This window comes from Parus major, chromosome 23, assembly GCF_001522545.3.
Source record: "Parus major isolate Abel chromosome 23, Parus_major1.1, whole genome shotgun sequence".
Taxonomy (NCBI): Eukaryota; Metazoa; Chordata; class Aves; order Passeriformes; family Paridae; genus Parus; species Parus major.
In genome coordinates, this window is record NC_031791.1 from 4,276,592 (window position 1) to 4,303,784 (window position 27,193).

The 27,193-nt window shown below is 39.5% G+C and overlaps 3 protein-coding genes across 6 annotated transcripts; all 3 read right to left on the bottom strand.

Annotated features, from left to right (window-relative positions):
- Positions 1–434: 434 nt before the first annotated feature.
- RRAGC (Ras related GTP binding C) lies at positions 435–12,351 on the bottom strand. Of its 4 annotated transcripts, none has more exons than XM_033519548.1 (8): positions 12,060–12,351; positions 8,474–8,677; positions 7,549–7,748; positions 6,593–6,707; positions 5,025–5,167; positions 3,904–3,984; positions 3,654–3,802; positions 435–3,120 (listed from the first exon to the last, which is right to left on the bottom strand). In XM_033519548.1, exons 1-8 carry the CDS (start codon positions 12,324–12,326, stop codon positions 2,969–2,971), a joined length of 1,311 nt encoding a protein of 436 aa, XP_033375439.1. In that variant the 5' UTR covers positions 12,327–12,351; the 3' UTR covers positions 435–2,968. The 4 variants fall into 4 exon arrangements, with proteins under 4 accessions (XP_033375439.1, XP_033375441.1, XP_033375440.1 ...); XM_033519550.1 differs by lacking the exon at positions 12,060–12,351 and adding an exon at positions 11,857–12,044; XM_033519549.1 differs by lacking the exon at positions 12,060–12,351 and adding an exon at positions 11,239–11,528.
- A 2,028-nt stretch (positions 12,352–14,379) lies between these two features.
- MYCBP (MYC binding protein) lies at positions 14,380–19,695 on the bottom strand. The gene is made up of 5 exons (XM_015649520.2): positions 19,575–19,695; positions 19,304–19,376; positions 17,540–17,588; positions 16,706–16,835; positions 14,380–14,474 (listed from the first exon to the last, which is right to left on the bottom strand). Exons 1-5 carry the CDS (start codon positions 19,587–19,589, stop codon positions 14,430–14,432), a joined length of 312 nt encoding a protein of 103 aa, XP_015505006.1. The 5' UTR covers positions 19,590–19,695; the 3' UTR covers positions 14,380–14,429.
- A 1,111-nt stretch (positions 19,696–20,806) lies between these two features.
- GJA9 (gap junction protein alpha 9) lies at positions 20,807–26,756 on the bottom strand. Its single transcript, XM_033519547.1, has 2 exons — positions 25,303–26,756; positions 20,807–24,057 (listed from the first exon to the last, which is right to left on the bottom strand). The coding sequence occupies exon 2, from the start codon at positions 24,034–24,036 to the stop codon at positions 22,507–22,509; it is 1,530 nt and encodes a 509-aa protein (XP_033375438.1). The 5' UTR covers positions 24,037–24,057; positions 25,303–26,756; the 3' UTR covers positions 20,807–22,506.
- Positions 26,757–27,193: the final 437 nt, after the last annotated feature.

Below are 27,193 nucleotides of genomic sequence, written 5' to 3' on the forward strand. Positions count from 1 at the left end.
GGACATTTGGCTGTGTCTTCCAGCCAAAGGATGCGCCTATTTAGACCTTCAGAGATAGGTAATCCAAGCAGAGGTACTGTCTTGGATTACTCTGCCCCTTCTTCCCATGCCTGGCCTTTCCCTCCATCCCTCTCCTTTGCTACAGCTGGCGTAGTTGCAAAGGGGAAATTCAGCCAAGGAACAGCAACGCCCGGTGCCCAACAGTGCAAAGCTTTGAAAAGTACCTTGCAAGGGACTACTTTATTCTTCAACAGAAAGAAACTTTATTCCTTCTCTGGGCAGATGGGTTACCACTTTGCCTATGCCCTCCCCTGTGAGCACCGTTCTTAAAAGCACACGGCCCCAGTTTGCAAAAAAAGATCGCAGAATACCCACACCACTACAGGTTCAGAGGAGGAAAAACAGAAAAAAAAGGCAGAAAAGTGAAGCCCAAATTGATGGTTTCCTCTACAAGTTCAGTGCTTTTATTGGAGATACTGTGATACTGCCTTCCCTCTTCTCTAATAGGATCTCTCCCTGCAGCAGGTCAGCACAGGAAGGAGAGAAGTTCCTGCAAAAGGAAGAAAACAATCCTTCCTCCTATCCTTCCTCCTCCCTGGAACCATAAAATTTTCAGAAACCAAAAACTGTCTCACTAAAGCAGCAACAGGTTATTAACACTCTCCTTGAATAGCAGCATCTGACTTAGTTCAGTAAACTAAAGAAATACTGTACTCCTTGCTAGAGACAAATTTAAATTTTAGACCTAATATTGTGCAGGTAATAGTGAAAATGGCAGCATTATTTTTTGAGATGCCACCATTTACCTTTAGTAGGTGCAACTAGCCAAGAAAAAGGTAAATGACCAAAAAACCCACAACAAATCAAAACACAGAAAGCCACCACAACATGCACACCAGAAGACAGAAGTTCAGAACACAATCTAAAGCTCTCTATTAATGAAAAGGACAAGTCACCCCATCATTTGTATGCCTTTACTGTCTAGCGTCATCACCTGAAAACTGAGTATTCAATTCTGAGTCAGCTTTTAATTAAGATGAAAGCTAAGGCTGACTAAATGGGAATGTGGTATTTAACTTTTTTTTAAGTATACCATAAAGATAACATGGCTTTTAAAAGTTTGCTTAACCACACAGGCCTTTATAGACTTTTGTCTATAAAGACAAGCAGAAACAATAGTGTTACAGTTTGACTTTTTGATTTCATTTTATTAGCACAAAATCCTGTAGTGGGTGAAAAGAAAGAGAACATACGCATGTACTTAGAACATGGAAAACTCACTGCACAAATGGGGATTCTTTCTTCCTGTTATTTTGCCAATTACTTCTCTTACCTTCAGAATTTGAACTGTGATAGTGCTTGAAAACTACAGTACCCAATCTTACGAGCCTGCAGCACTTCCTTAAAAAAAGCTCTGCAGTTCCATTAGCAAAAAGGGGCTCAGCCTAGATTTAAGAGAACAGACCTAGAGCGCTTGAATTCCAGTTTCCTGCTGTAAAAAACCCATTTACACAGTATGTGCATACACTCCAATGTTAATGCATGTATATTCATTTTTACATAGATCAATGGAAGTTCATACTATAAGCACAGAAGCAGTCCCATGGTTATTTCTGACCACATAAATACACCACTTGCAGAGATCACTTCAATTAATTCTTCCTGCAGAAACTTTTATAGTGGGACTTGTAGAGTTGGTCCAATGGCTTTGCAACACCTATACACACATAGGGACAGGTAAAAGGAGGCAAGGTCTTTATGGGCCAGTGGCTGGGCTTCCTGCACAGCAAGGCTGGTGTACAGAATGACATTTGCAGTACTAATACAAATAAATTAAAGAATTTACATATACTGCCCATAGTATGAAAGTCAGCAGAATTTACAAAATCAGAAAAACCACTATTCTAGTCAGATTGCACAGCGACAAACAAGAGGGTGTTTGTCATAGTACAGAATCAATATACTTTCAAAGTCCAGTACTATTAGTAAATTATGGCACAGTGAACTTAATTGCCATGCACAGATAACACCCTCACATTTTGCTAGGAATTGTCTTGATTATCAGTCAGAGAGTGGAAAAATATCCACCATCAAAACTCAGTAACTTTGTCTTTTCTTTGCTTGGGAATAGCTGAAAGTGGCTGCTTTATTCCAACAGATGGCAGACATTTCAGTTTAGTTAGCCATGCAGTTGTTTCATGAATAGGATTAATCACACAGATTTATGACATCCATGTTTTTGCAAAAGAGAGCAGGTAGTTTATTTCTGATTTTAATCCTTTCCTTCCATCAAAGAGGACATACCAAGAAGTGTGGTCTGAAAGCAAAGTATCACTATCTCTTAAAATGAAGCTCCAGGTCAGTTCTCTAAACAAACACATGATCACTAGAGCAGGGCTCTCTATCTTGCATCCACTTAACAAGCACAGAATTCATGAGAACTATGAGCACACCAGCAAGAACAAGAACTACTTAATGGAATGATTTGTGAGACCAGCCTCAGCAAGCAAAAAGCCTGAGTTTCACAAGCCTTAATAACACCAATTTTGTTTTTGCATGACAGGAGGTAAACTTAAACAAAAGAGAATATTCTACAGATTAACTTAAACAAAAATTTAAAAAAATTAAGCAAGTAAGTGACTGTTCAGTGTTTCACACAAAACCCAACTCAATTGTTTGTAAGTTTTGACCAGGCAATCAGTCAGACACAGGCTGTTAAAAGAGGACTCCAAACTGAAAACCTACTGCATTTGCAACACAGCTGAATTCAAACTGGCATTTCTAACTCCACTGGCCTCAAAGTATTTTCACAGTAGTTTCAGTTGCCCAATACGAGTTACAATCTGCTGTTCCACAGTTAGGACCTCTCCTCTGAAACATACTTCAGGCTTTCAGACTACTCTTCTCTTGTTCCACAAAACTTTGGAGTGAAGAGCTGACAAGTCTATCCAAGGTCTTTAGCTTTCCTCTAGACTGCATTCCTAGGTGTGCCATTGTGAGTCACTGCTTTCATATTTGAGGTGCTTGATTGATGGTTGCAGATCCTGTGGGAGGCAACACCTACTTCAAAAACTTCATGAATGGCTTTGCGGAAGCAATGAAAATTGTAGTCTATCAAACCTGTCAAGGAGAGGAAAAACTGTGTTCAAATTGGCATATTTATATAAACAGAGCTTCAAAATCAATATAAAATTTAACCAGTAGGTATTCTGCTACTTATTCAGTATAAACTTGGACACAGAAGATTTAGTATATGATGCTAAGTATTTTTCTGGACATTTATTTTGCTAGTATTTATTTGGACTGTCTCAGTTTGTGATAAAAAGGTACTCATTTGGAATGCAAGGAGTATATTGATGATCAAACAGTAGGTAAAGGGACTACTGATTCCACTAGAACAGATGGTAGAGACACAGCTCACGTCAGCTACACAAGTCATTTTGGCAGGAGGACAGTGATTAAAGTGATGATTCACAAATTTGAAAATATGACCTCATTCTATCCATCTCCAAGAAATAAAAAAAATCCTCCTGTAAAAAACTACACAAATTTAGTCACACAAAAATCAAGGTGACTTGAAAAGTCATATTAATATTTTACAGCTAATAAAAAAATATTAGATAAAAGCTTTTCAATGGCATGGAAGTTCTTACCTTTGCGCTCAAAACTCTCTTCTCTAAGAATGCAAACTAATGCCAAAAACTTTGTTACTTCCTTTAAGTACAGGACTGTTGTGTTATTGAGCTTGATAATTGCCATTGACTCTTTATCATAAGCACTCCCGGTGCCATCTTCTTTTAACCTAAAAAAGAACAAGTTAACACAAGGCATAATCTAATAGGCATACATATTTAACTTCCAAGGCAAATAGCTGTCAAATGCAGTTAGAAGAATATTACTCACACTGAACTAAGCAAATGGAGAACCTGCAATGCAGGTCTTAATACTATCAGTAAGACCTTAAGTTTCTCAGGAAAGCCAGACCTAAACAGAGCAGAGGCTTTCATTAGATAGTCTTTATAGATATTTTATTAGATTAGACTTTATTAGATACTGTCTATCATAGATGAGCAGAGAAGAACAAACTACCAGTGTGAATTCTTTTGGTGTCAATGGAGTGCCATCTCAGTGGAATTACTTCTAGTAAATTAATACAAAGGCTTAATGAGTGAGGCTGGGGCAGAGGATGCAACATGGAGCAGGACACATTTCGGTCTTAAGCTAAACCAGCCTGCATTTACAAGAAGAGATGAGGATGATGTTTTCTATCTCCAAGTTATTAGTGTTAGTTAAATTACTATAGACACAAATGATGTATCACAAGTTACTTGTAAGCACTCCTGAAAAAAACCCCAAACCAAACCAGTTACACAACCCTGGATCAGGGATGGATCAACCCATCAGGAGACAGACCATTAAATGCTGTGGTACTTTCTTGGTAGCACTGCATTTTCTAGGCTACAATCACTAAGATTAACATAAGTTAAGTTCTAAGGTAAGTTAAGTTCTAAGATAAGTTAGCACTTCTTCAGAACCACTTCAGAAGTCCAGTGGAAAGTATAGTCCTGCTGTAAATTGTGAAATATAAGCACTATAAGCATCCCTCGTAGAAAGGAGGAGATGAGTTGAGTTCACAAATGTTATTTTGTTCAGACTGCAGCAAGTCTCAAAATAATGTCACTGCAAGTTACACTTATGGCACAATATTGACCCCAGTTATTTGCAGGTATTTATGTACTTGCATCCACCATGCCAAACAAGACACAGCAGTATTCAGATTTTACATGAAACACAATTTCTACAAATGCCAGATAACTGTAGGACCATGACTGGAGGGAAACAAACCAAGTATAAACGCTGCCAAATCATTTGGATTTATTTTAGTTACTCACAGAACCAATGTTCTCTAAAACAAATTGATAGCATTTTGCTGCATGACAAAGCCAGCACCAAATGCAGGTCTGCAGCCTATTCTACACCATTCTGAGGACTTTTTTTTTCCCCTAAGAGTGTTCATCACTTACCCATATATACAGGAAACATCTATCACTACATCAATCATGTCACAGCACAACTCATATGACTGCATGTCCACAGGGGAACTGTCTGTTGCAATGTAGATTTTGCTGACTACATCGAAGAGAAAAGCTTTTTCAATGCCTGAATTCTTCAGAAAGAGAAATAATTCAGATTAATTTTTAAAATAAATGCATTTTTAAAATCTCATGTAGAATTCATACATTTTCACATTCTTAGTAGCAGAAAATGGTTTAAATATAAGCAATTTAGAGGCTTAAGACAGATTCAAGATTTAGAGCATATACTTTATAAATACAATACCATTGTTGCCACAGTACATATAAACATCACATAGCTGACAAAAATAAAGCTAGGGACTGTTACAATTCTTTTCAGTTTATTATTTAACTAATCATTATTAAGGTTACATTTCACTATGCTTCCAGAATCCATATTCAGCAATTTACCTTTTCTGGAACTGGAAGAGCCATAATTCACATCCCCCTATGGGACTGGGCTCAGAGATGAGATATTTTATAGTAATATGCTGACTCTTAAATTTTATGCTTGTAGTATCTTGGCAGTTCAGCTTCTGCATGAAGCATTTGCCATGCAATTTAACACACAGAGTAGCTAACTCAGCTTCTGAAGTTAAAAATCCATGGAAAGTACCACATAATGACTATGGAAAATCACAGTGCCATTTGTAACTGAGCACTTTGGTGAACTTCATGTGCTCATACAAAGTTCAGAAGCCTTATATGGTTCAATTTACCACAAATACACTACTGGCAAAGCTTTTTTTCCTGTTTATGCACCTGAAGCATTCCTTATCTCTTCCTAGCTAGTCTGAATAGCCAGGACAGTGCCCTGAGGACATCCACACAATCCTTCTGGCATCAGAATTACACTCCACATCCTCATGGCACTGAGCAAGGTCAACATCCCCTTTATCCACTGGGCCAGGTTATTACCAACAGTCTTCTACCAAACAAGCATTATATGGTAGCATGGGGTGACATGTCTAAATGCACAGCTCCTCCTGGATAGAAATGTTTTTATCTCTGTTCCACATGCCTGCAACAGCCTCACAGCTTAAATGAAACGGTCTTGTCTCTAGGGTGATATTGTTGTTTGATTAAAAGTAAAGAGCAACAAATTTCTATGACACTAATTCCATAAGGAATGCAAACACTAAAAGAATAAGGACAAAAGTCTCACAGGTCATATGAAATAAACAGCTATCTCCAAGGCCAAGTTCATATTATCAAAAAAAATCTCTTGCCAGTATTGCTACATTTGCCTTAGCAAAGTAATCAGTATACTCTGCTGGCAGGAAACTTCCATCAGCTGTTATAACCAGGCAAACTACACTTTGTCAATATTCAGAGAAACCCCGCAAAACACACACCAGTACAATTTAGCTGTGGTGAAGAGCTTTTAATATAGAAAACCAGGTCAGCAGAGTACACCTACATGAATGCCACCCAAATCTAGCCAGCCATCTTTAGCGGAAGAACTTGCTTTACCATTCTGCATATTTCATTCAAAGTTCTGTTAGATGAACACTTACTGATATGAAGATATTAAGTAGATTTTCCAGGGTTGGCAGTTGTGGAATGAGCTTCTGTACCACTTTACTGAAGGCTTCAAATATTGAATGGTCATAGATACTGGTCAAATAAAAGCTGAGATGAGGAGGGAGGGCAAAGAAAGAAAAAAGAAAAAGAAGATTCAAGAGTATTTCAGAATTGCAATAGAAATGTTGAAGTTGTTTTCTAACATTCAGACCTGCTATTTTGTTTGGGATGCCTATATCACAAATACATCTGGACATTGCACAAAGAATCTAAGTTCTGAGCAGCTAGAAACAGATTTTCCCCATCCTCAAGAGATGAGAGACCAAATTTGAACATTGCTAGAACACACTTAGCCAACAGAAAGCTTATCACAAAGTTGTAAAAATGCTTAATTAGATTTCTTCCAGTCCCATTCCCAGCCTTCCACTTTTTTCACAGTAACATACTGGCTCCACAAGAATCAAAATAACAACAAAACCAGAGAAAAGATAGCTTGTTTTAAAGGTGTTTGTAGAAGATACCTTAAAAGTGAGCCAAATCTCAAGTAACAGATTAAGCTTTTAGAACCAATGACACTAATCACAGGGAAAAGCCAGCGCAAGTCAGGACTAGAAGGCAGAGAGGTTCCCCTCTCTTTTCCCCGCCCCTCCAGCCCATGTGTGCAAATTTGTTACAAATCTGTTACACTGAATGAGAAAGACTTTCAATTCTCACCTAGTATGGATAAATCTGGGTTTGGAATCTGATACAGTAACCTGCCTCTTTTTCAGTCAGCCTAACAGCTGAGGCTTGCCCATAAATTCAGCAGTGTACCTTATTAATACAAGTTGGTTCAGTATTAAACTACCCAGACCTTGCTCCAGTTGTTCCAGTATTACATCTAAAAGCCTTTAATCTGTATGCATATCAGCAACAGTATGAATCACATATGCCAGAGTCTTTAACTCACCTAAGGTGAAGTTTTTCAAGCCCAGCATCTGTAAGATCATCATTAGCCCTCTGATGAATATCCCTCTGAGTTTCTATTTTATGGTCATCTGATAAACCATCAACTTTATGAATAAAAACTTCAAAGTTCATTTCTGGGTTGACCTTGTAGGCTTTTGAAACTGTAATGTGGAGTCTTGTTAAAGCTTCCATGTAGTCATCCTGTAAATCAGTTTTGGCAGGAGTGAATGACAAAGTTTCTGCCTCATAACTATTCCATTCTGCACAAAGACAAAATATTTCAGTGCGAGAACTTCACTTCTGTAACTAAACAGAGCTATGGGAGAAGAGAATACCTTGACATGTCATAAATCCAAGCAGCTTAGATTCTTTATGCCAATTAAGTTTCATTAGCTATACAAGACTCAGCGACACAAAACCTTCAGAGCAAAAGGTGGGTCACACTTCAACTCCAGCACAAGGCAGCAGTGATCTCAAAGATCTCCAAGTGATCTCAAAGATCACATCCAAGATGGTCCTAACAACCAGGTAACCTCCCATGGTGCAATTCCTAGGTTTATTAGAAGCTACCAGATACCCAGTGGTACCAATACTAGAAACTGAGGTCAGAAGTGTGCTGTTATTAGTTGAACTCCAGAGCAGAATAATAGGAGGGATAATTCAGACCATCTAGGTGAGCATGCTCTCACTATTATTACAAAGCATCTAAGTTCAGAGTACGAGCCCTTTTCCACTCTCTCCACCAGTACCATATATCCAGTCACTTCATCAAAATAAAACCACACACCAGAAATCAGATTGCCAATGTATCTCTTCATACACAGCAGAAACCTTATGAACTTATCTAAAAATATAAATTACTGGCCTCTCAATCATTCCTTTCGCACATAGAGCAAAAATAAAACTTCCTTGTGATTTGTATTTACCTGGGCATCAATAACATATATTAGAGCACCTGTTCCTCTGAAGATCATCTCATAATCAAATGTTGGATCAAAAAAGTCCATCTGTCCAGGAAAATCCCATATTTGGAAGTTTACAAATGAACTGTTGGAAATATCATCCTTGTAGATTTTGTTGGTACTTTCCAAGAACAGAGTCTCATTGGGAGACATTTTGTGAAACACCACCTGTTAAAAGAACACAAATAATAGTCTAGATTTTACCTTATTGAAAGAAATTAGTGAAAGATTTGTGACTTAAATTCTACAAATAGGTTTATCCATTCTAAAATGTACAGCTTTCTTTTGGTAAATAGACAGCTTCCTGCATTAACTAAAGAAATTACCTACCCCCTAAAAGAACCAAGCAACTGAACACAGTTGAATGTTTTCACAAGTCCAAATAACACAAATAACACTATTAGCTGAAGACACAGACATCCAAGTTATTCTTTTTCTTTCCCTGCACTGTGTTTTCAAATTCTGTTATATTCAGATCTGATACAAAGTCAGTTAATTAAATAACTGCAAGCTTTTAAGAACCTTTCCAGTCTTAGAAATTCCTAAAGGAAACTTCACTTTTAGTCTGGTGTCAAGTGTTAAAACACAATAAAATCAGATGGTTCCTAAACTACAGAAGAAGCACACAGAAATAACATCTCAGAGATCCAAACAGCTAGGTAGTTTGTCATCTATTCACAACTCTTTTGAGTAGACAATCACAGAACAGGTAAGCTTGGAAGAGAGCACAGTGGGGTCATTTGATCCACCCTCTCTGGGCAGCCTGTTCCAAGGTTCAGGCATCCACACAGTAAATAAGCAATTCTTCATACGTAGGTGGAACTTCCTGTGAAAGTTCACTAAAGAAAGGATGAAGGATTTCACACTAGTCGGTAAAAACAGTTTAGCTGCAGGATGACAAACATACTCATTGCTAGAATACAAAAAGCCCCACTGGGATTTTAGCCCTTCCTTTTACAGAACCAGCAAAAGCAGTCTGTTGCAAAAACAGTGTCAAGAGAGAACACTGTGCTAATCCAACCCAACTAGACAATATCAAAGTTACTCCAAACAACGTACTCCAAATAATGCAGTCACACACTGGGACTGCAAAGAATAAAGGAGTTTCATATACAGCACTTGGTAAACCTAAAAACTTCACAATAGGCACTGTAAACTTGGTAATTTTGTTTTCTTCAAGTGTTTCATACAGTTACAGAAGTCATCCAGTAGGGATCTGATGCACAAACTCAAATAACCTGCAAGACAAACAGCTCCACACCCAGTAAAGTTTAGTGAGGTTCAAAGTAATATTTCAGCCTAGGTTTTTAAGGCTGAGGGAAAGAATTTATTTCCTTGGGCCAAACATCTTAAGAGGCCAGGGTCTAAATGAGGTTTTAAACAGCAGGACATTTGCATGGAGAAGTAAGAATAGTTCTACATACATAGCAGCTGTACTGCATTCTTCCAGATTTGCAGCATAGTTTTAAAGTATTCTGAAATTAACGTTTCTTTTGGAACTCAGCATCTCCCACAAGAGCAGGACAGAATTAGTAAATTCAATTTAAAGTTGATAAGTGTCTGGGAAGCAACATTGTCACCTCCTTTTTCATTTTTTCCCAAAATAGCACACTTCATCAGATTGATGTTCTCCACCTGAACTCTTTCCAGTTTCCTATTACATCAATAGAGTAAGTCCAGTTATGCAAGTCTGCACAAAAATTTGTTTATGAACTGAAGTAATCACCACATTCCCAAAATCTATCTACAATTTGCTACCAAATATTCATAGGTTACACCAGCATGGAAAATACTGGTGACCAAATACAATTGACCAAAGGGGAAAAAAGAGTCCCTCCCTAGAACCATGGCTTTTTCTTTTGTGAGAGATCTCTTGTCAATGCTGCTTTCAGTAGAAGCATGAAATTATTGAGTAATTCATGTTTTTCACAGAAATTTCTAGATAATCACAAAGCCAATGCCTTCCCCAATACAGTCTTTATCTTTCACATACCCCTATTTTCTGGCAAGGGGATCAATAGCTAGTGCACAGACAGAAGGGTTTGGTCTGGTTATGACCATTTTCAAATTAGAGAGATTTAAGAGCAGGGACATTGTTTAATAAGAAATTTCTTGATTAGAGCTTGCTCAGGCAGCATCACAATGAGCTCCTAGGTAGCAGAATCACAGATTCCAATTCCTAAGTAAGATTGGCAAAAGATAAATTCTACATCCTCTAATTGCATATTCAACATGATACTATTCCTTTCCTATACAACTACTGGAATAGATCCACAAAGAATTGCAGACTACCAATCCTGGCCATAAAAAAAGTCCAGAAGCTACATCTACAAAGAGACTTGTAATTTCTTAAAATCTATCTCCAATTTGGAGTTACTGTCTTCCTCTAGCTTTTAGGGTTCAGTTTTTTTCAGAAGTGGATAATACAATAAGATCTCTAATAAGAGTCTACAACGAATACCATTCACATGACTAAAAGAGATGGAAAAAGGCTTTCAGTGAAAGCAGTACATTTGCACATACAGTGGGAGCATTTGACCGAAATAATGAGAAATAACTGCTAAGGCTAAAAAGCAACAACAGTCCGGTCTACTACTGTATTTCAGCATAGCACAATGGAAAAGATTTCTCACTAACAGTCTGAAATTAGCTTAGAACTCATTGGTTTACTGCAGTCTATGGATTACCAAGCAGTCTGCACAAGATTGCTAAAAGAAGCAGATCCATACCTGCTACACTGCAATGTCCAAATAGGCTTCTCTGCACAAAACACTTATAGAAATCTCTGCAGGTTTTCACACTTGCATCTGAAACAAATTTGAGGCCCTTAAGTCTAGTGCTGACTCACGAATTTAACTAGTAACATCTTCCCATAAAAATACCACCTGAAAAGTTCACAAGAGGGACTGCAAACATAAAATTCGCACTGAGGAGCAAAGATTGTTCTGAGTGCTACAATTCTACTGAGCTACGCGGCAAATATAAAGTTATTTTTGTCTTATTTTTATTAAGAAGCACTAGTGACTTCACAAAGCCACCAACAAACCTAAGGCACCGGAACTGTTGTGTTTCCTCCCTGACAAGTGACTCTCGGTTAGTCCGTCCAGCAAACTAAAGAAAACGAGAGGCTGTCTTTCTACTCGCACAAAAGCAGAAGTCTCCTTCAAAGCATCAAAGGCAGCACAACAGCTCCAATCTTCTTCCCAGTGGAAGCACTAGCTAAATACCACACACCTGTACCACATAAGAAAACACCTCGTGATAAATTTCACAGCGGTATCTTCACTTTTTACTTTTGAAGCTTTAAAAGTGAAGAAATACAAGCGCTACGACCTATGCTACACAACCTTCCTCTCTAGGGCAGATGATCAGAGTTCATTCTGGAAAGTAAACGTCTTTAAGCAGGAGGCTCCAGTCGCTCCAACTTCGCCACTTGGGCCCACAATAAAAAGTAGAAATTGCCCGAACAGCAGCACAGCAGGGAGAACCAGCTCGGCGCCGGAGAGGCAGCGCGGCAGGCAGAGGCGGGGAGCCGCCGGCTGCCCCTCACCTTCTGGATGGAAGACTTCCCGCTGCGCCGCAGCCCCATGAGGAGAATCCGCGGCTTGGAGTCCGCCCCGCCCGCGCCGCCGCCAGGCCCGCCCGCGCCGCCCCCGGGCCCACCGGGCCCCGGGCCTCCCTCCAGCTCCGCCTCCTCCTCCTCCTCCCCGTAGCCGAAGTCCTTGGGGAACGAGTCCGCAGCCCCGAAGCTCCCCCCCACCAGCGCCGGCTCCTCGGCTGTGCCTGGCGCGCCCGCCCCGCCGAACTGCAGCGCCATGTCCGCCCGAGCCCGCCGCCCGCCAGCGCCCGTCCCGGGGCCTCCTTCTCCTCGCCCGGCCCAGCCCAGCCCAGCCCCCAGCGCCCGTCCCGGGGCCTCCTTCTCCTCGCCCGGCCCAGCCCAGCCCAGCCCAGCCCGCCCCGGCCCAGCCCGGCCCGGATTGGCCGCTGTCAGGCTCCGCGCCGCCGATTGGCCCGGCCGGCCAGCGAGGTAGGAAGGCTCCGGTCAGACGACCCGAGTCACCTGACGGCGCCGCCGCACGTGAGCGGGAGGGGCGGGGCGCGCGGCGCTCGGCCCCGGGCGGAACGCGGCCCACCGGAGCCCTGCAGCGGCTCCGGAGAGAGGCCGCACGTCCCGCCCCTCCAGGCGCAAACACTGCCGGCAGCCGGGCCGTAACAAAACGTTACCTTGCGAAGAATTAGTCTTCATTAGACAGTGTCATTAATTTTCTTCTAGCAGCCCTGGTGCAAGCAGGCACTGAGCTGAAGTTTTAACAAGTATTTGTTATTTCGTCACAATCCTAATTTAAGGTTCGCAACATCCAAGTGCTTTCAGAGGGAAGCTAATAGAGTTATGAAAACTGGATGTTTGCGTTACTTCCCTGGCATCCGACAGCTCAAGTCGGGAGTCCATGCCCTGCGATGGCTTGACCAACACCTTGACCTGCCTCGCTGCTTCTTTAGCAAGACATGCCAGTCATTTCTTAAAAACACGTTCAGCTGGACAATACCTTTCCCACAGCATTACCCTCTCCCTACTTGCACCTGGTGCAACTTAATGCTCTATCTTACATTCAAGGGAGATTTCATCTGCCCTTTGTTCCAGAGGTTGGGGAAATTTTTTTTGCTTTTCTTGTTTGGCTTTGGTTTGTTGGTTCAGGGCAGTTGTTTCCTAACTAATGCTTTACAGACTTATAACAGTATTTTCCCCTCATTTTACCTCTCTTCTGGTCTCAAGTCAATATATACAACAGTAAGGTAAGCAATTACTACATTCACTAGCCCTTGATTACAATGACTGACAAAGTTCTGATCTATCCTACCACATTTTCAAGATAGTTTAACTTCCTTATTTTTAAGATGGGTTTTGCAGACTAACAGCCAATAAATCTAATACATAAGACAGCTACTGCATTTCATTTCCCCTTTATTTTTCTTGTCATCAGCTGCCTTTAAAGTACCTAGCTTTAGGGTAGGAAATAAAAGAGTAATAATACTTTAAAGAGCTGCATTTATTTCTTTTTTAATAAAGGTCTACTTTGCATTTCAGAAGAGTCATGAAACCAATTCAGGGAAAGGGGAGAGGGAAGGTAGGCAGAATTAATAATCAAAAGTCACACCCACATCCCACCCCACCTGGATTTCATTTTCCCTGTTAGATGAATCAGAAAGCAGAACTCTCCACACTGTAGTCTTACATGTGCCACTCTAATTACACAGGATTTTCATCACAAATAAGAATTTTGTATTATGTTCAGAACTGCACAGGCAATATCTGGATCAACTCTCCAAAGCCCAGTTTCTGAGATAGGAGCAGAGACACAAACTGCATGGGAAGAGGTACACCTCAGGCAAATTCAAGTGTAAGTTCAGTAGGTAGTGGATTTCAACATTGTGCTATATCCACCACTTAACTATACTTGCTCATTTTATGCCCTTCTGAGTAGTGTCACCCTATCAGCTTCAGCAGAAGTCTCTCCTCAGTGCTGAGTACAAACACAGAAATTTATTTGAAGGTCCTGCTTTAATTTACAATTGGTCCATCAGTGTCATGTCACCCCTTTCAGTTAAAAGAAAACAAAGAGACAAATCAGCAGTTCAACAGAACCATTGACCACGATGTGAGAAGTACATGAAGTTGGCAAGCACAGTAACCTAAATTCATCATAACTGTCCCCTTTTCATCAACACAGAAAGCAAGAACGTTGGCCAGTATGCTCTCAGCAGTTGCCACAGCATCTGCATGCTCATGGTGATGCATTCTTTCTTTAAGATGATCAAGTAACAAAGTAGACAATGCAGAGTTCACACGCACATACACACAAAAGACCACATTTCTCAGGAAGCCCTTTATTAAGTCAAGGCAATAAAGGAAAAACTACTGTTATTCACCATGCTTCTCATCTTGAGGAGGTTCATACTGAGCCAGCTGTGGATTTAAAGAAAGGAATTTAGTTAGTCACAATATTTCATGTAACACTCTATATTAAGAAGTAAAGGAAAATGTATGGTCTGGACTTGTTCCATTTACTTTGTGCATTTTCACTCACTCATCTTTATGCAAGGATTTTCAAATCAGGCAATAAAATAACCCTTCTCCCAAAACACCCACTTCTCACACTGTATAACAATGCAGCCAGCACAAGATGGATTTTTAAATGTACTTTGAAGCACATGTCTTGCCCTTAACTTTTCCCTGTTTCTTATTCCATCAGTGTTTAAGTACTTTCATCTGAAATAGTAGTTGATAGTAACTGGTGACCTATAAGCTTTCAACTTGAAACTTGATTAAATGAAACACTCAGTCATTCTCATTGCAATAGTATCCAACCTAATATTTCTTGTAATCATTCTAGTTTCCATTATGCTTTCTGGAGAGTATAGCCTTGGAAACTGCACCCTTAAACATGACTTTTACTTGTAAAGTTACTGCCAAAGAAAGATACTAAGTTGTTCACTTTTCCTCAGTGGCATTAAAGATAAGTTCAAGTTTCAAAAACAGTTCAAGAATTAGGGCCATCTCTCTGAAATATGCTGGTTCAGTTTACTCAGTTAAGATTCCTCCCTTCTGCAAACTGCAGAGTGTGTTAAAAATAAGCAAAGTATATAAAAATAAATTAAATAAAAAAGCATCAATAAAAATTAAAAATAATAAACACATAATAAATAAAATACCCATGTGTTTCTTCCTACAAGCAATAGTAGATTGCAGCAATCATTCTGCTACTAACAAGAAGCACTAAAATCACATTTTTTAGTTGTAGATTTTACTACAACAGATAACTAGTACACAACCCAAAGTCAGTTTTCTTTTCCATCAAGGACCTAAGTGTTGACTTCCTGTCCTCTTCCCAACACAAACACAACTATCTGGCATTCACTGATGAATGCAGCAGCAGTTCCCAATAAATGCCCAGATGAAGGTATGTATTTTATGTTAAAGGACTGCTACAAGAAAATGGTAGTGTCCTCTGTGCATGCTGTGTGAACTTCTACAGTACGTCCCAATAATGGATATTACATTGTAGAGGAAAGAACACGAAAAAACAAAATATGCTAATACTGGAAAAATATGTAAAGGAGTTATTTAAACAATGAAGAACAAAAGTCTTACTTTCCTGCAACAAGCTCTGACTTCTTGAAAAGACTTCTTTAAACAAAGACCCAGATTACTCTGCTCTCATCTGTCTACTTAGTATCAGTTGCATTTTTAAGTCTGCTAAAACAAGTGGCTGGTCTATTGCTATTCTGCCTAAATTCTGTTCTTTGCCATATTTCCAGGTAAAAAATAAATGCAGCTGAGGACTCATAATGGGTAACAGTGAAGCAGGAGAATTACTAGGACAGTAAGATGGCACTCTGGACAAGAAATACAAAGGGGTAATGGCCAAGAATACTTTCTCACAGAACTAAAATGAGGTGGCTGTCTCCCAGTAAAAAACTCAGGGGTATACATGTAACAGCCACCATCCTCTTTCAACAAATGCATGGAAGCCTGTAGCAGCACAGAGGTTACTTGCAGATTAAATATCTCAGGGGTTTCCTTCTTCAGTGTTGTTAGAAAGCTGTTCACACCTCAGAGCTCTCTCAGACAGCCTGTAGACCCATTAAAGAATGGCCCTGCCCTAGCTAGCACTTCAGATTCACTGTTGTTTCAGATAAATACCACTGTCATTTTAGGTAAAAACACAAATTATTGTTCCACACGGATCTAAGTACCTGTGTAAAATCCTGCCATGTGCAAGTCTATGCCAAGGGACACAAAGTAATACATAATATTCCTGCTTCAATTTGCCTTTTGAAAGGCTTTATAATGGATACATTACCTTACTTGTTTTTAAAATGTCCTGAACACATGATCTACATAATATCAGACAACTTAAACAAATCCAGACGAGACTCAATACAACATATTAGACATAATGCACTTTCCCTAAATAAACAAAATCCCTAGTTTAGCAACATTTTATGTTATATTCTGTAAGAAGCATTCCATAAAAATTAATCATCTTTACTACAATGAATTCTATCAGCATTTCTCAGTCATAAGGCTAAACAGTGCAACGACATCTATCAGTTACTCTAAAGCTCTAAGTATATTAAAATATTTTTCTTATTGTGTAAAATGGAACTATAGAGTAACACCAAGTAGACTTTTACCTTGGTTTTCAGTTTTTTATTTTCTTCCAGCACAGCTTCATATTTTTCTTTCATCTCTGCCACTTCCAAGCGAAGTGCCTCTATTTCCGGATTCTCAGGAGCTGAAGCTCCCAGATGATGCTTCAGAAAACTGATATTTAGATGTTAAGTATTTCTTCAGTTATATAACTACATTTTAGTTTCAACACCTGTGTTGAATTTAACACTGCAGTACACATGGCCAAAATTTCAGTAAACCATTGACATTACTACAGGAGAAAGTTACCAAAATAAGAGAGCCTTTCATAGCTACAGTCCTTAAAAACAAACATACAAAAACAAGATATCAGTACAAATTCTTATGTGTTACTACCTCCTTTTCTCTTAATTGCAGATTCTTTGAAGAACCAAAATAACAACAACAAAAAAAGACTATCCAAAAATGTAGGCTGCTTAAAAACAGTGAGAAACAAAACATGCTAGTTCCCCCTTTCTTTGTGTATTTAAAAAAAACCCAACCAAAAAAACAACAGAAAAAGGAAGTGTGAAGAAGCAAATTTCAGAAAAAACCCATTGCCAGTGCAGGTACTCAAATCTAATGCTGCAGGTCAACAACACACTGAAATGGCCTATATCTTAGCTTCAAAATTGCTGACATACTGAAATACCCAGTTCTCTTCCATCCTGGCAGATTCTCTTAGCTTGTGAAAATGCAATTATTAGGTAAAGTGCATTGATAAAAGCCATGTTCTCAAGGCAAGGCTTTGAAATGAGCCTATCCAGTTCACACAGGAGTCAGAAGCAGTACTGTGCATGAAGTCTCAATAAATAAGTCACAGCAAAGAAAAAGGATACTCCAGTGCACTATCTGGTTTCTCTGGCTCTTCATATAAGGCTACCAACACTGCAAATAGAAAATATTCGACAATTGCAAGAAGTTCGTACAACTCTAAATGTTTAAAACATATACCAGCAGTCAGAAAGCATACAAGTTGCATTTTTTCCATTTAAAAAGATTTTCACCTGTATATTTTGACATAAGCAACAAGTCTGCTGTATCAGAGGGGACAGAGCATTCCACCTAGTAACAACTAAAGAGTTTACTTGATCCCTAACCCCACATAGTCTTTGGCTATTCTAGCACAGAACACAAAATGGTCTGAAAATTTTTTACATATGCCACATGTATCCTAGTACTAGCTTTTGCCAGTAAGACTGAAATTCTAACTATATTGTTCATAAAATTTCGACTTAAGCTACATCTTTGAACCACAAGACATCAGCAGTTTTATAACTTTCAGCATATAAGCAAACCTCCACTGAGCATCTACAGCTACAAAACTAAAAAGCTACTAAATGGCTAGGTGACAGTCTTTACAGATGGGGATTCTAATGGCCAAACCCACCAGACAAAAGCAGCAATACCCTGAAAACTTAAATAAAATTATCATATTCATAACAATATAACTGGAGGCTGTCACATGAATACCCAGAAAGTTCCCAAACATAACCACTCCCTGCTCCTCACAGGGGCCATGTGCTAGTTTCAGATGTCTGAACGACACAGCCGAACTGGTTTTAAGCTAAGTGTCTCCTAAGTTAAAAGCAAAATTAACCTGCCTCACTGCTTCAAAGACTTGTTTTGCCATCCCATAGGATGGTATTGCAATTGAAAAATCAAATGGTACTCACACACCAGGCCAAGAGTCTTAGTACAGCAGCTATTCGCTTGACATCCTAGATCTGCTGCTCCCTCTTTAAACAGCATATTTTCAATATTAACAAAATATTATTTTTTTCAATATTAACTGAAACATTAACAGATTTTTGCCACATATTATTCGAAGGTTCTCAGATTTTAGAAGGATTTCAAAGATGCCAAGTCACACGTGTCAAGTTTAGCATCATTTTCCCAGTTTGATATGTAGAGTCATTATTCCAAAACTTAGTTTCATTCATTTTAGAAGAAGCACTAAGCTCCATCCAATAAAGGGTTTTACACAATTGAAGTTTTTTTAAGATAATATTTGCTGTTATTTCATCTTCAGCACTGACTTCCTCTGCGGAGCTCTGGCACAATAACACGAAAACACGAATAACACGAAAAGCACGCATTGAAAGAAAAGAAATTAACCGAAAGCACGCACTGAAAGAAGCGCTTTGGCCAAAGAATACAGGTCTCCAACACAGCACGCACGGGGAAAGGACCCTCCTTCCCGTTCTACACGCACCTCTAACAATCGCCCCCCACACGATGAACGTGCGAGGAGAGAACGGTTTGCAGCTCTCGGGGCACATTTCCAGCGGCCCGCTGCCCTCTCCCGGCGTGCACCGCCCCGCCGCGCAGCTCAGACTCCATTTCCAGGCCACGCCGCACCAAGTTTTCCAGGCGAGTTCTTCTGCCGGCCGCCTCGCCGGACTGAGGAGAAAAAGCGATCGGCGAGGCGAGGCGGGAAGCCAATGGAGAGCGGCAAGGCTGCCCGAGGGACGAGCGCGACACCGCCGTGCAGGGCGGCAGCTGCTCCGCGGGACGCCCTGAGAGGAACGGCACCCGCCCGCAACGCCCACGAAGAGCGCCCGCCGGCCCTTCGGGCGGCACGACGTGAGCCGGAGACTTACCCTTGGTGAGCATGTCCAGCACTCCCGACTTCTCCAAGTACTGGCGGAACTGCTCCCGCTTGGAGTCCGCGGCCTGAGGGAGGACGCCCACAGGTCAGATCGGTGGCGCGCCCCGCCTTGACTGCGGAGGCGGCCCTTTGGCCCAGGCCGGTCCCGCTCTCCGCCGCGGAGGCGGCACGAAGGGCCGGGCCGGTGTCGGTCGGCGGCCCGCCGCTCCGCGCAGCCGGCACAGAGAGCGGCACCGCGCCCACGCCGGCGCGCTCCCCCCTACCTTGTAGTGCGCCATCTAACCCGCACGGCGCCTGCCCCGGCCGCGCGCCTGCGCCCTGCGCTTTAACGGCGCGAGCGCTTCCCCACCGTTACCGGAGCGACGGCGCCGCGGCAACGCCCGGGGCCTCGCCCCGCGCGCCAGCCCCGCGCGCCGCCCGCGCTCCCCTCAGGCCGTGCTCGCCGTCCCGCTCTCTATGCTCCCTTCCTTGCGCGGCTCTGGCCCTAGTCCCGCTCTGCCTCGCTCTAGCCACCGGGGACGGTTCCGGGGCTCACCTCAGCCTGCGAGGGCTGTGCCACACGCGGCCCCGGAGCTCCCCGCGGAGAAGGCGAGCCGTGGCGGCAGGAACCGTCCGGAGCGGCGGGCGGCGGAGCGCGGCCGGCCGTGAGCGGGGCCCGAGCGTCTCGGAGCGGCGGGTGCCGCCGTGTTCGGGCGGAGCGGCGAGCTGTCCTGCTGGTCGCTTTTTGTTTTCCATAGTAAACCTTCTGGTTTGTGAAATTCAAAATATCTGAGTAATAAATTTCAGTAGCTGCAGCTGACTGAAATCACAGGAGAAAGTTGTAGCAAGCAGCAGCTCCAGAGGTGCCTACCTGAGAGGCTCGGAAGAGCGATACATGGTGAAATCTTCGCATCGAGAGAAGGGTCTTTTGCCTTAGCCTGTTTGAAAAAAACAGAAGCAGTTATACATGTTTATTTTTCTAAATGCTGAAAGATAAAATCTATTTATTATAGAAATAAGAATAAAATTAAAAATAAAAAAAGACCAACCAAATTATCCTGCACGTATGATGTCAGGGATTTTTCATACTTTTTTCCATGCTCTTCTGCAAAGTTTAGATTTTTCAGTAGTTACTCTTCATTTAGCAAGGTGCTGTGATGAAACAGAATATTTGACTCATGTCCAGACATAAAAAAAGTTAATAAAATTCCTTTCAAGGCAGCAGAAAAATTGTTTTTAACTTGTCTCGAACAAGTTAAATAATAAAAATAATACAAATATTATACAAATAAAAAAAATACAAATGCCGTTTCCCATACACGAACATCTAAACATATTTAAACAGCGGGAAAAGAGTGCATTGAATACTAGGCTTTTTATTATGTAGAGATTAAATGCAAAACAGGCATTAGCAGTCATTGCCTGCAGAATCTTACACATCAAGAAATGCAAAAATCAAAGCCACAGCAGCAGCATTAACTTGCCTAAGTCACACTATACATTTATGTATATTCCAGTATATTACACAATTTTAAATTTTACAGTGTAAACACAACTACATAGGGCTGTATTTATGTATACATATAGAACAATACTAGAAGTGAAAAGGATACTTGCTGGAGAGAAATCTACAACAAATAGTTTTAATAGTTCTAGTGTGTATTTCTTACTTGGACAGGACCAAATTAATGTTGCTGCTACAAACAAAAGAGCCTTATAGGTTTTCTGGCTACATTTTTGCAATTATGGTGCCTTTTACAGTCAATCTGAAACATGGTTGCCTGGTAAGCATAATGACAATGCACTTGAAGAATTTAATTATGCTGTAACATCATGATGCTTATATCTCACAAATTATTTTCTCAGTACATGTACAGTAAGTCAAATCTGCTAGTAAAAAATACACACAAAAATACTAATGCATTCCAGCTGTGACCACCTCACCAAGTATTTACAGTGTTTCAATGCTGTGAAACTCAAATAAATGTATTTCATACATAGAAAACTTGATTACAACTGTACTGTAGTATTTTATTCATATTTTCCTCCTTTATTATTTCAAGATGTTTCATGGAACTTCCTTTACACCATATGGACCTGAACAGCAAGTGGATGAATGTCATAATGTTTTGTTAACCTCATAAAAAGCATAAACATAAATGCTCCTCCTAAAGAGGTAGAAGCTTTGTTTGATTTAAAAGTTTATCAGAATTTGGGGGAGAGACAAACAGAAAAGGAGTAATTTTACTGTTTGATAAACCTTTTTTATGTCTTTTGACACTGTAACTGAAGGCATGAAGGTACTACCATATTTGCTTTTTTTGTTCTGTTTTTGTCTTTTTTCTGTTTTTCATAGTAAGAATTCTTATTTATGAAATTCAAAATGTCTGACTATTAAATTTCAGTAACTTGCTTTCTGATTTTGCTATTTATTAGTGTTATGAAAAATGTCAAAAGTAAAGCTCACAACATTTCTGTAATTTGTGATGTTCTAAAAATATAGTGGTGTATTGAATTCTGACAGCATAGTATAAGAAATTCACTTCGATTTTTCTGCTGAGAAAGTCAGTGGTGATACACTGAAAAAAAAGTGTACCATGGAGTCAAAGAATTAGTGATCTGTTATGTAAATGCTTTTTCTCTTATTTACTTGTAAATAAGAACTCTGTATTGATAAATAAAATCTCTGTATTTACCACAGTTTGAACAGTGGAATATTTTTGACATTCTGCTTTGGGTCAGCTATCAAATGTCTGTTTGAATTCTCAGACTGATTAAGCAGAAACATTTTTACCAATTAATTCTTCTGAAAGCACCGATGGCATCTTTAGTCTAATTTGATTTACTGGTATTTGTAAAAAATATCATTTGACTGTAAATTTTGTCTTCTACTTTTATTCAATTTAAATAATATCAGTTGTGATTTTATGCCTGACTTTTTTCCTAATATGTGGATTGAGAGGATGTATGTTTTCTTTTTTAGCTGGAGTGTAGAAGTTTATACACTGAGGTCTATGCCACACTTTCATTACAAAGTAAGTAAAGAGACTGTTTAAAATTACTTAGCTACTGTTCAAAGGGCTACACAACTTTTCTATCTCTGTAACCAGTTGGTTAAAGTTGAATTATTTAGCTACACTTACACATAGGTCTGGGTTATGTCTCTGTTCAGGAATTACACCAGCAGAGGTTAGTGCAGCTAATGGTTAATTCACACTATATTTGAAGATCAGTGGGGGCACGCCTACTGCTGGCATTGCTTGACAGTGACTGTTGCCTAGACAGAGAGAAAAGCTTAGGACTGTTCCAGTTTCTGCTTTGTGTAGATTCTGAGCTCACCACCCCCATAGAATCAGAAGTGTCTGGTCTGCTGGAATTTTTTACATTAGCATTGTAAGGAATTTGGGCTTTGTTTACACTGAAACTGCTTTGTCTTCCGTCACAGTTCTTTGGTAGGGAATTTGTTGGTGCTCCTGTGCTCTCAACCATTGCCTGTCCTCTAAAACTGGTATTAGCAAAAGTTGTATCAGGTTGCAATAAAGTTTGAGATGGCATCTCAGCAAAGCTTCTCAAGTACACGTTTGAAGCTGTATCTGCATTCTGAGTAATAAGAAAATGTTTCATTTCAGCCTCTTCTTGTGCATCATGCATCTCAGTCCAAAGCTCGCCAAGAAAGCCTTCATTATTATTTGTGCTAGCATTTTGAGTCTGATTGTCTAAAGCATTTGTAGCTGGCCTCTTCTTTGGAGATTTATTTTCCTGATTGCAATGGGTGTAATTACTGCTGCTTTCTGTACGGTTATTTGGCACAGACTGAAACATAGAAGGAGAATTTAAAACTGGGTAGAGCATAGTGTCAGTTTGCTTTTCCATCAAAAAGGTACAACTGCTAAGAGCACAAGGAAGTGTTTTCTGAGGGGTGTTAGATATTCCCAAAGAAGACTGTGGTATCACAGAGTATTTCTTAGATTTGTTTATGCAGAAATTGTCAGAGTCATCCTTGTTTTTATTCTGCTCACAGAGTCCCATTTTAATTTTTCGGAATCCTAAGTGGATAATTTCTAGAATATTTAAAAGCAATGAGACAGTCGCTATTGATTGCATGAATAATATAAACACTGTCTTTTCTGTTGGTCTAGATACAAAGCAGTCAACTGTGTTTGGACATGGGTCTCTCTGGCATTTATAAAGGGGATCTAAATGAAAACCATAAAGAAGATACTGCCCAATCATAAAGCCAACTTCCACTGCAGATCTTGTGAAAATATGTATCACATAAGTGCAGAGCAAAGAGCCTCTTAGGGGTGCTTTGTTCAGCTTTCTTTGATCCAATTGCCGGAGTTCTCTCTCCAGTCTTTTACGATTTTCAGTCATTTCTAATTCAGTGCTTTCAAGTTCCACCCTTACCTGAGCTTTCTTTTTTTGCCTCTCTTTTTCCAAGGCTCTTAGTCTGTATAAGGCATGACCCATATACACCAAGGAAGGGGAAGACACAAATATAACTTGCAAGACCCAGTATCTTATGAGAGAGATAGGAAAGGCCTCATCATAGCACACGTTTCTGCAACCAGGCTGCTCAGTATTGCATATAAATTCTGATTGTTCATCATTCCAAACATTCTCTGTTGCCACTCCAAGGACAAGCATGCGAAATATGAAGAGGATCGTTAGCCAAATCTTTCCAATAATAGTGGAGTGAATGTGGACCTCTTCTAAAATGCCTCCAAGGAAATTCCAGTCTCCCATGGTTATTCTGCCATATTAACACTAAAATGTATGAGAGAAAAAAGTATCAAGCATTGTAAAAGTTGCATTCCTTCCTTAATGCATTATGAAAAAAAACAACTATCTTGTCTCACATTGTAACCATGGGAACATGACCAACTGCTCATTGATAATTAGGAATTATTTTTTCTCATCTGCGAGATGGAGAACTGCATAATCTGCCTGTGTCTACTTTATTATTAGCATCCTGATAAGCATATCACTACAAGCTATTAAACACCCTCAGTCTGCATCAGATCAGTGGAAACTAGAGTGCTTGACTTGTAGCAGGATTTTAAGAACATTATGTGATCTGTTTGAATCATCATTCAATAACAAAGTGACAGCAGTACATTTATATTTAGGACACTTATCAAGGTACAGTAATATTTCCTTGTCCTCTTTTTTGGATGTTTGAAACACCATGTCAGAGCTGTAATTATGGCAGTCCAATTACTGTTTCACGGAGAAAATTAGTTATATAAAGGAGCTCAAGAGGGAATAAAGCCTCTCATGAAAATGTCATTATTAATTAAAAAGGCATGTTTAAGCATATAATTTTGTGCAGACATTTGTTTTTTTTTATGGATGTCAATAATAAATAAATAGAATGTTGTAATTGGTTCACCTCCTCTGATCAATGATACCTGCAGTTGAAATAGTGAATAGAGTGCCTAAGTGCCAAGCGTTACTATCTTTGGTCACAATACTTTGAGAACTAAATTATTTATATAAAAATTCTTTACCAGCATTTTCCTAAATGACTGTCATCTGAATACAGATAAACTAGTAATAGATGTGTGTAATTGTACATCTCACCTTTCTTTCATATGTTGGTTTCTTCATTAGCAGTCCACTACATTGTGGACAAAATTGTATACATATACAATTATAACACAATTTTTCTTATGTGTGGGGACAAGCAAAATGCTTGTAGATTTACCTTTTCATTGTATGTACAGCACAATTCAATAGAATAGTATCTTATTTTGGTATTTTTTAGGAAAAAGATGCTTTAGCATAGCATTTTCTTTTCAAATGGGATTAATTTTCACCCTGTAAAACAGGAGTGCTAACAAGTCAACAGAAGCTGGAATCTTACGGTTGCAATATAGATGTCTATAGAGGAATCTTTATGTTGAGCCTTCTAAACATGAAAATACTTTTGGAAACTAGTATACAAATAGGCAAGTTAGACATTTTTTAAAGAGAAACAAAAATAAATGGTAAATTAAAAATAAAACATACCTTTCTTTACAAGAATGTGTAAAACTAAACATCCGCGACATCCAGTAAAAAGTTACAACCTCTGCCATCTTCCATCTATGTGAGTAAATTGACACATTATGAGCAGTTTATTTTGCTACAGGAGCAAGTGGGAGAGTGTGAGCTTTGCACATGAAATTTATATTTGCTGGGGCTGAAGGGAGGAAAAAATCAATCTATTGTTCAGTCTACTACTGCTCCAAGCGTAATTTAACTATGAACGGTAAAAGATTCTCTTTTTTTTTAAAAAATAGAAATAAAAAACGTGCAGCTTTAAGTTCTTTGAGATTATATATCTATAGCACCTTCTAAGTTTTAAGAACAGTCTCAGCCACAGAAAAATAGAATAAAACAGAACTTTTGGACTAAGTTTTCATTTATGTATCTCAGTAATATTCAGCTTGCCTGTGCGAAAGAAGGTAAATTTTCCCAAGCACTATCATTGTAAATGCCTGCAGAGAGTCTTTCCTCCTGCAACAGCTTAGCACCACAGTCCTGATGTAAAAACAAAATAATGTCTGGACTTTTGGCCCCTCCAAACTCACTCCCTCTTCACAGACAGCATCTCTTATATTCTCTGATTCTGCACTTCTCATTTATTATCCTGAGGCCATATTACCTGTTTTACTGACATCTTGAAGATACTCCTAAACTTGACAATGGTTTTACTCTATTTTTCCCATCCATATAATTCAGTATTTCTTTTTGGGAGAAAATCATTATAATTCCGTTTTAAATGTCAGACATACTAAAGATGTCATTCTTCTTGATAGTGATACTTACATAGAGACTATAAAAACTGACTAGATGACACAAGTTCCATTTTTAATCCAGACCTTAAGCTACCCATCTGCATTACCTCAACAGGAAAAACAGAGAACAGGCTGAAAAATTTTCTGTTATAAAAGAGCACACAAACTGCCTGGTCTCAAAGAACATTAATGGATGTAATTGTTCATAGGTTACAATCTACTGTTGTTATTTTTTTAGTTTATATTTCTCTCCTATTCCTTTCTTTACTTCAGATGGATTGTTGTAGCACAGTTGCCCTGTGACTGAGATGAATGCATGGGTTTCTTCTAATGAAGAACATGATTACTTCAGGTAGAAGATTTGATAAAGCTATGCATTATACATCCTCACCTTGTTAACATGTGGCAGAATTAGAAATTAAACCCACAGTTGTACCTATACTCCACAAAGTTACCATTCTCTGTGTCTTCCTAGAGGAGGATAAAACCACTGGAACAGAATGAATATTCCTAAATTACCTTTTACTAAGTTTAAACATTTTTGGAAGAATAGCAGTGGAAGTTCTACACATCAAAGGCACATGGAATCATAGAATGGCTTGGGTCAGAAGGGACATTAATATGCTGCCTAGTCCAAACCCCTTCTATGGGCAGATTCAGCTTTTGACAGATTTGGTTTCTCAAAGCCCCATCCAAACTGAGTTTGAATGTTTCCAATGACAGGGCGTTCACAACTTCCCTAGCAAGTTCCAGTGTCTCATCACCCTCATCCTATATAATGTCTTAGTTTGCTCACATAAAAATTCTCAGGGTAAATCCTCTCTTTAAGAATTCCTCTTGGCGCCTGGGGATAGACCACAGCTTGGAAGATGAGATGATGCCTAAAAATTATTTAGGAGAGCTTAAAAATATACTTGACTTTTTTTTTTTTTTTGAGGTGGTCAAACTGTGAAAGTCCATTTTGGATACTGATGGTAAGCTGAGGAAACCCTTTTAAACACTCTAAACATTAAGAAATTTTGGGCAGTGGGGATGGAAAAGTATCTTATTTTTAAAAAGAGGAGAAAATAAATAAATATGTTTATTTTGTGTACAAAATTTTTTCTGGAGCCAGCATTTTC

Bases quoted from the DNA above. Each gene is read 5' to 3' on its own strand.
- GJA9 (XM_033519547.1), bottom strand. From the start codon at position 24,036: ATGGGAGACTGGAATTTCCTTGGAGGCATTTTAGAAGAGGTCCACATT.
- MYCBP (XM_015649520.2), bottom strand. The intron at 17,589-19,303 runs GTAAGTCTCCGG...TTCTATTTGCAG, and splicing joins GCTGGACATGCTCACCAAGG to TGTTGGTAGCCTTATATGAA. The intron at 16,836-17,539 runs GTATCCTTTTTC...TCTAAATATCAG, and splicing joins AAACCAGATAGTGCACTGGA to TTTTCTGAAGCATCATCTGG.
- RRAGC (XM_033519548.1), bottom strand. From the start codon at position 12,326: ATGGCGCTGCAGTTCGGCGGGGCGGGCGCGCCAGGCACAGCCGAGGAG. The intron at 8,678-12,059 runs GTGAGGGGCAGC...TTCTTTTAACAG, and splicing joins GGAAGTCTTCCATCCAGAAG to GTGGTGTTTCACAAAATGTC. The intron at 3,803-3,903 runs GTGAGTAATATT...GTTCTTTTTTAG, and splicing joins CTCCATTTGCTTAGTTCAGT to GTTAAAAGAAGATGGCACCG.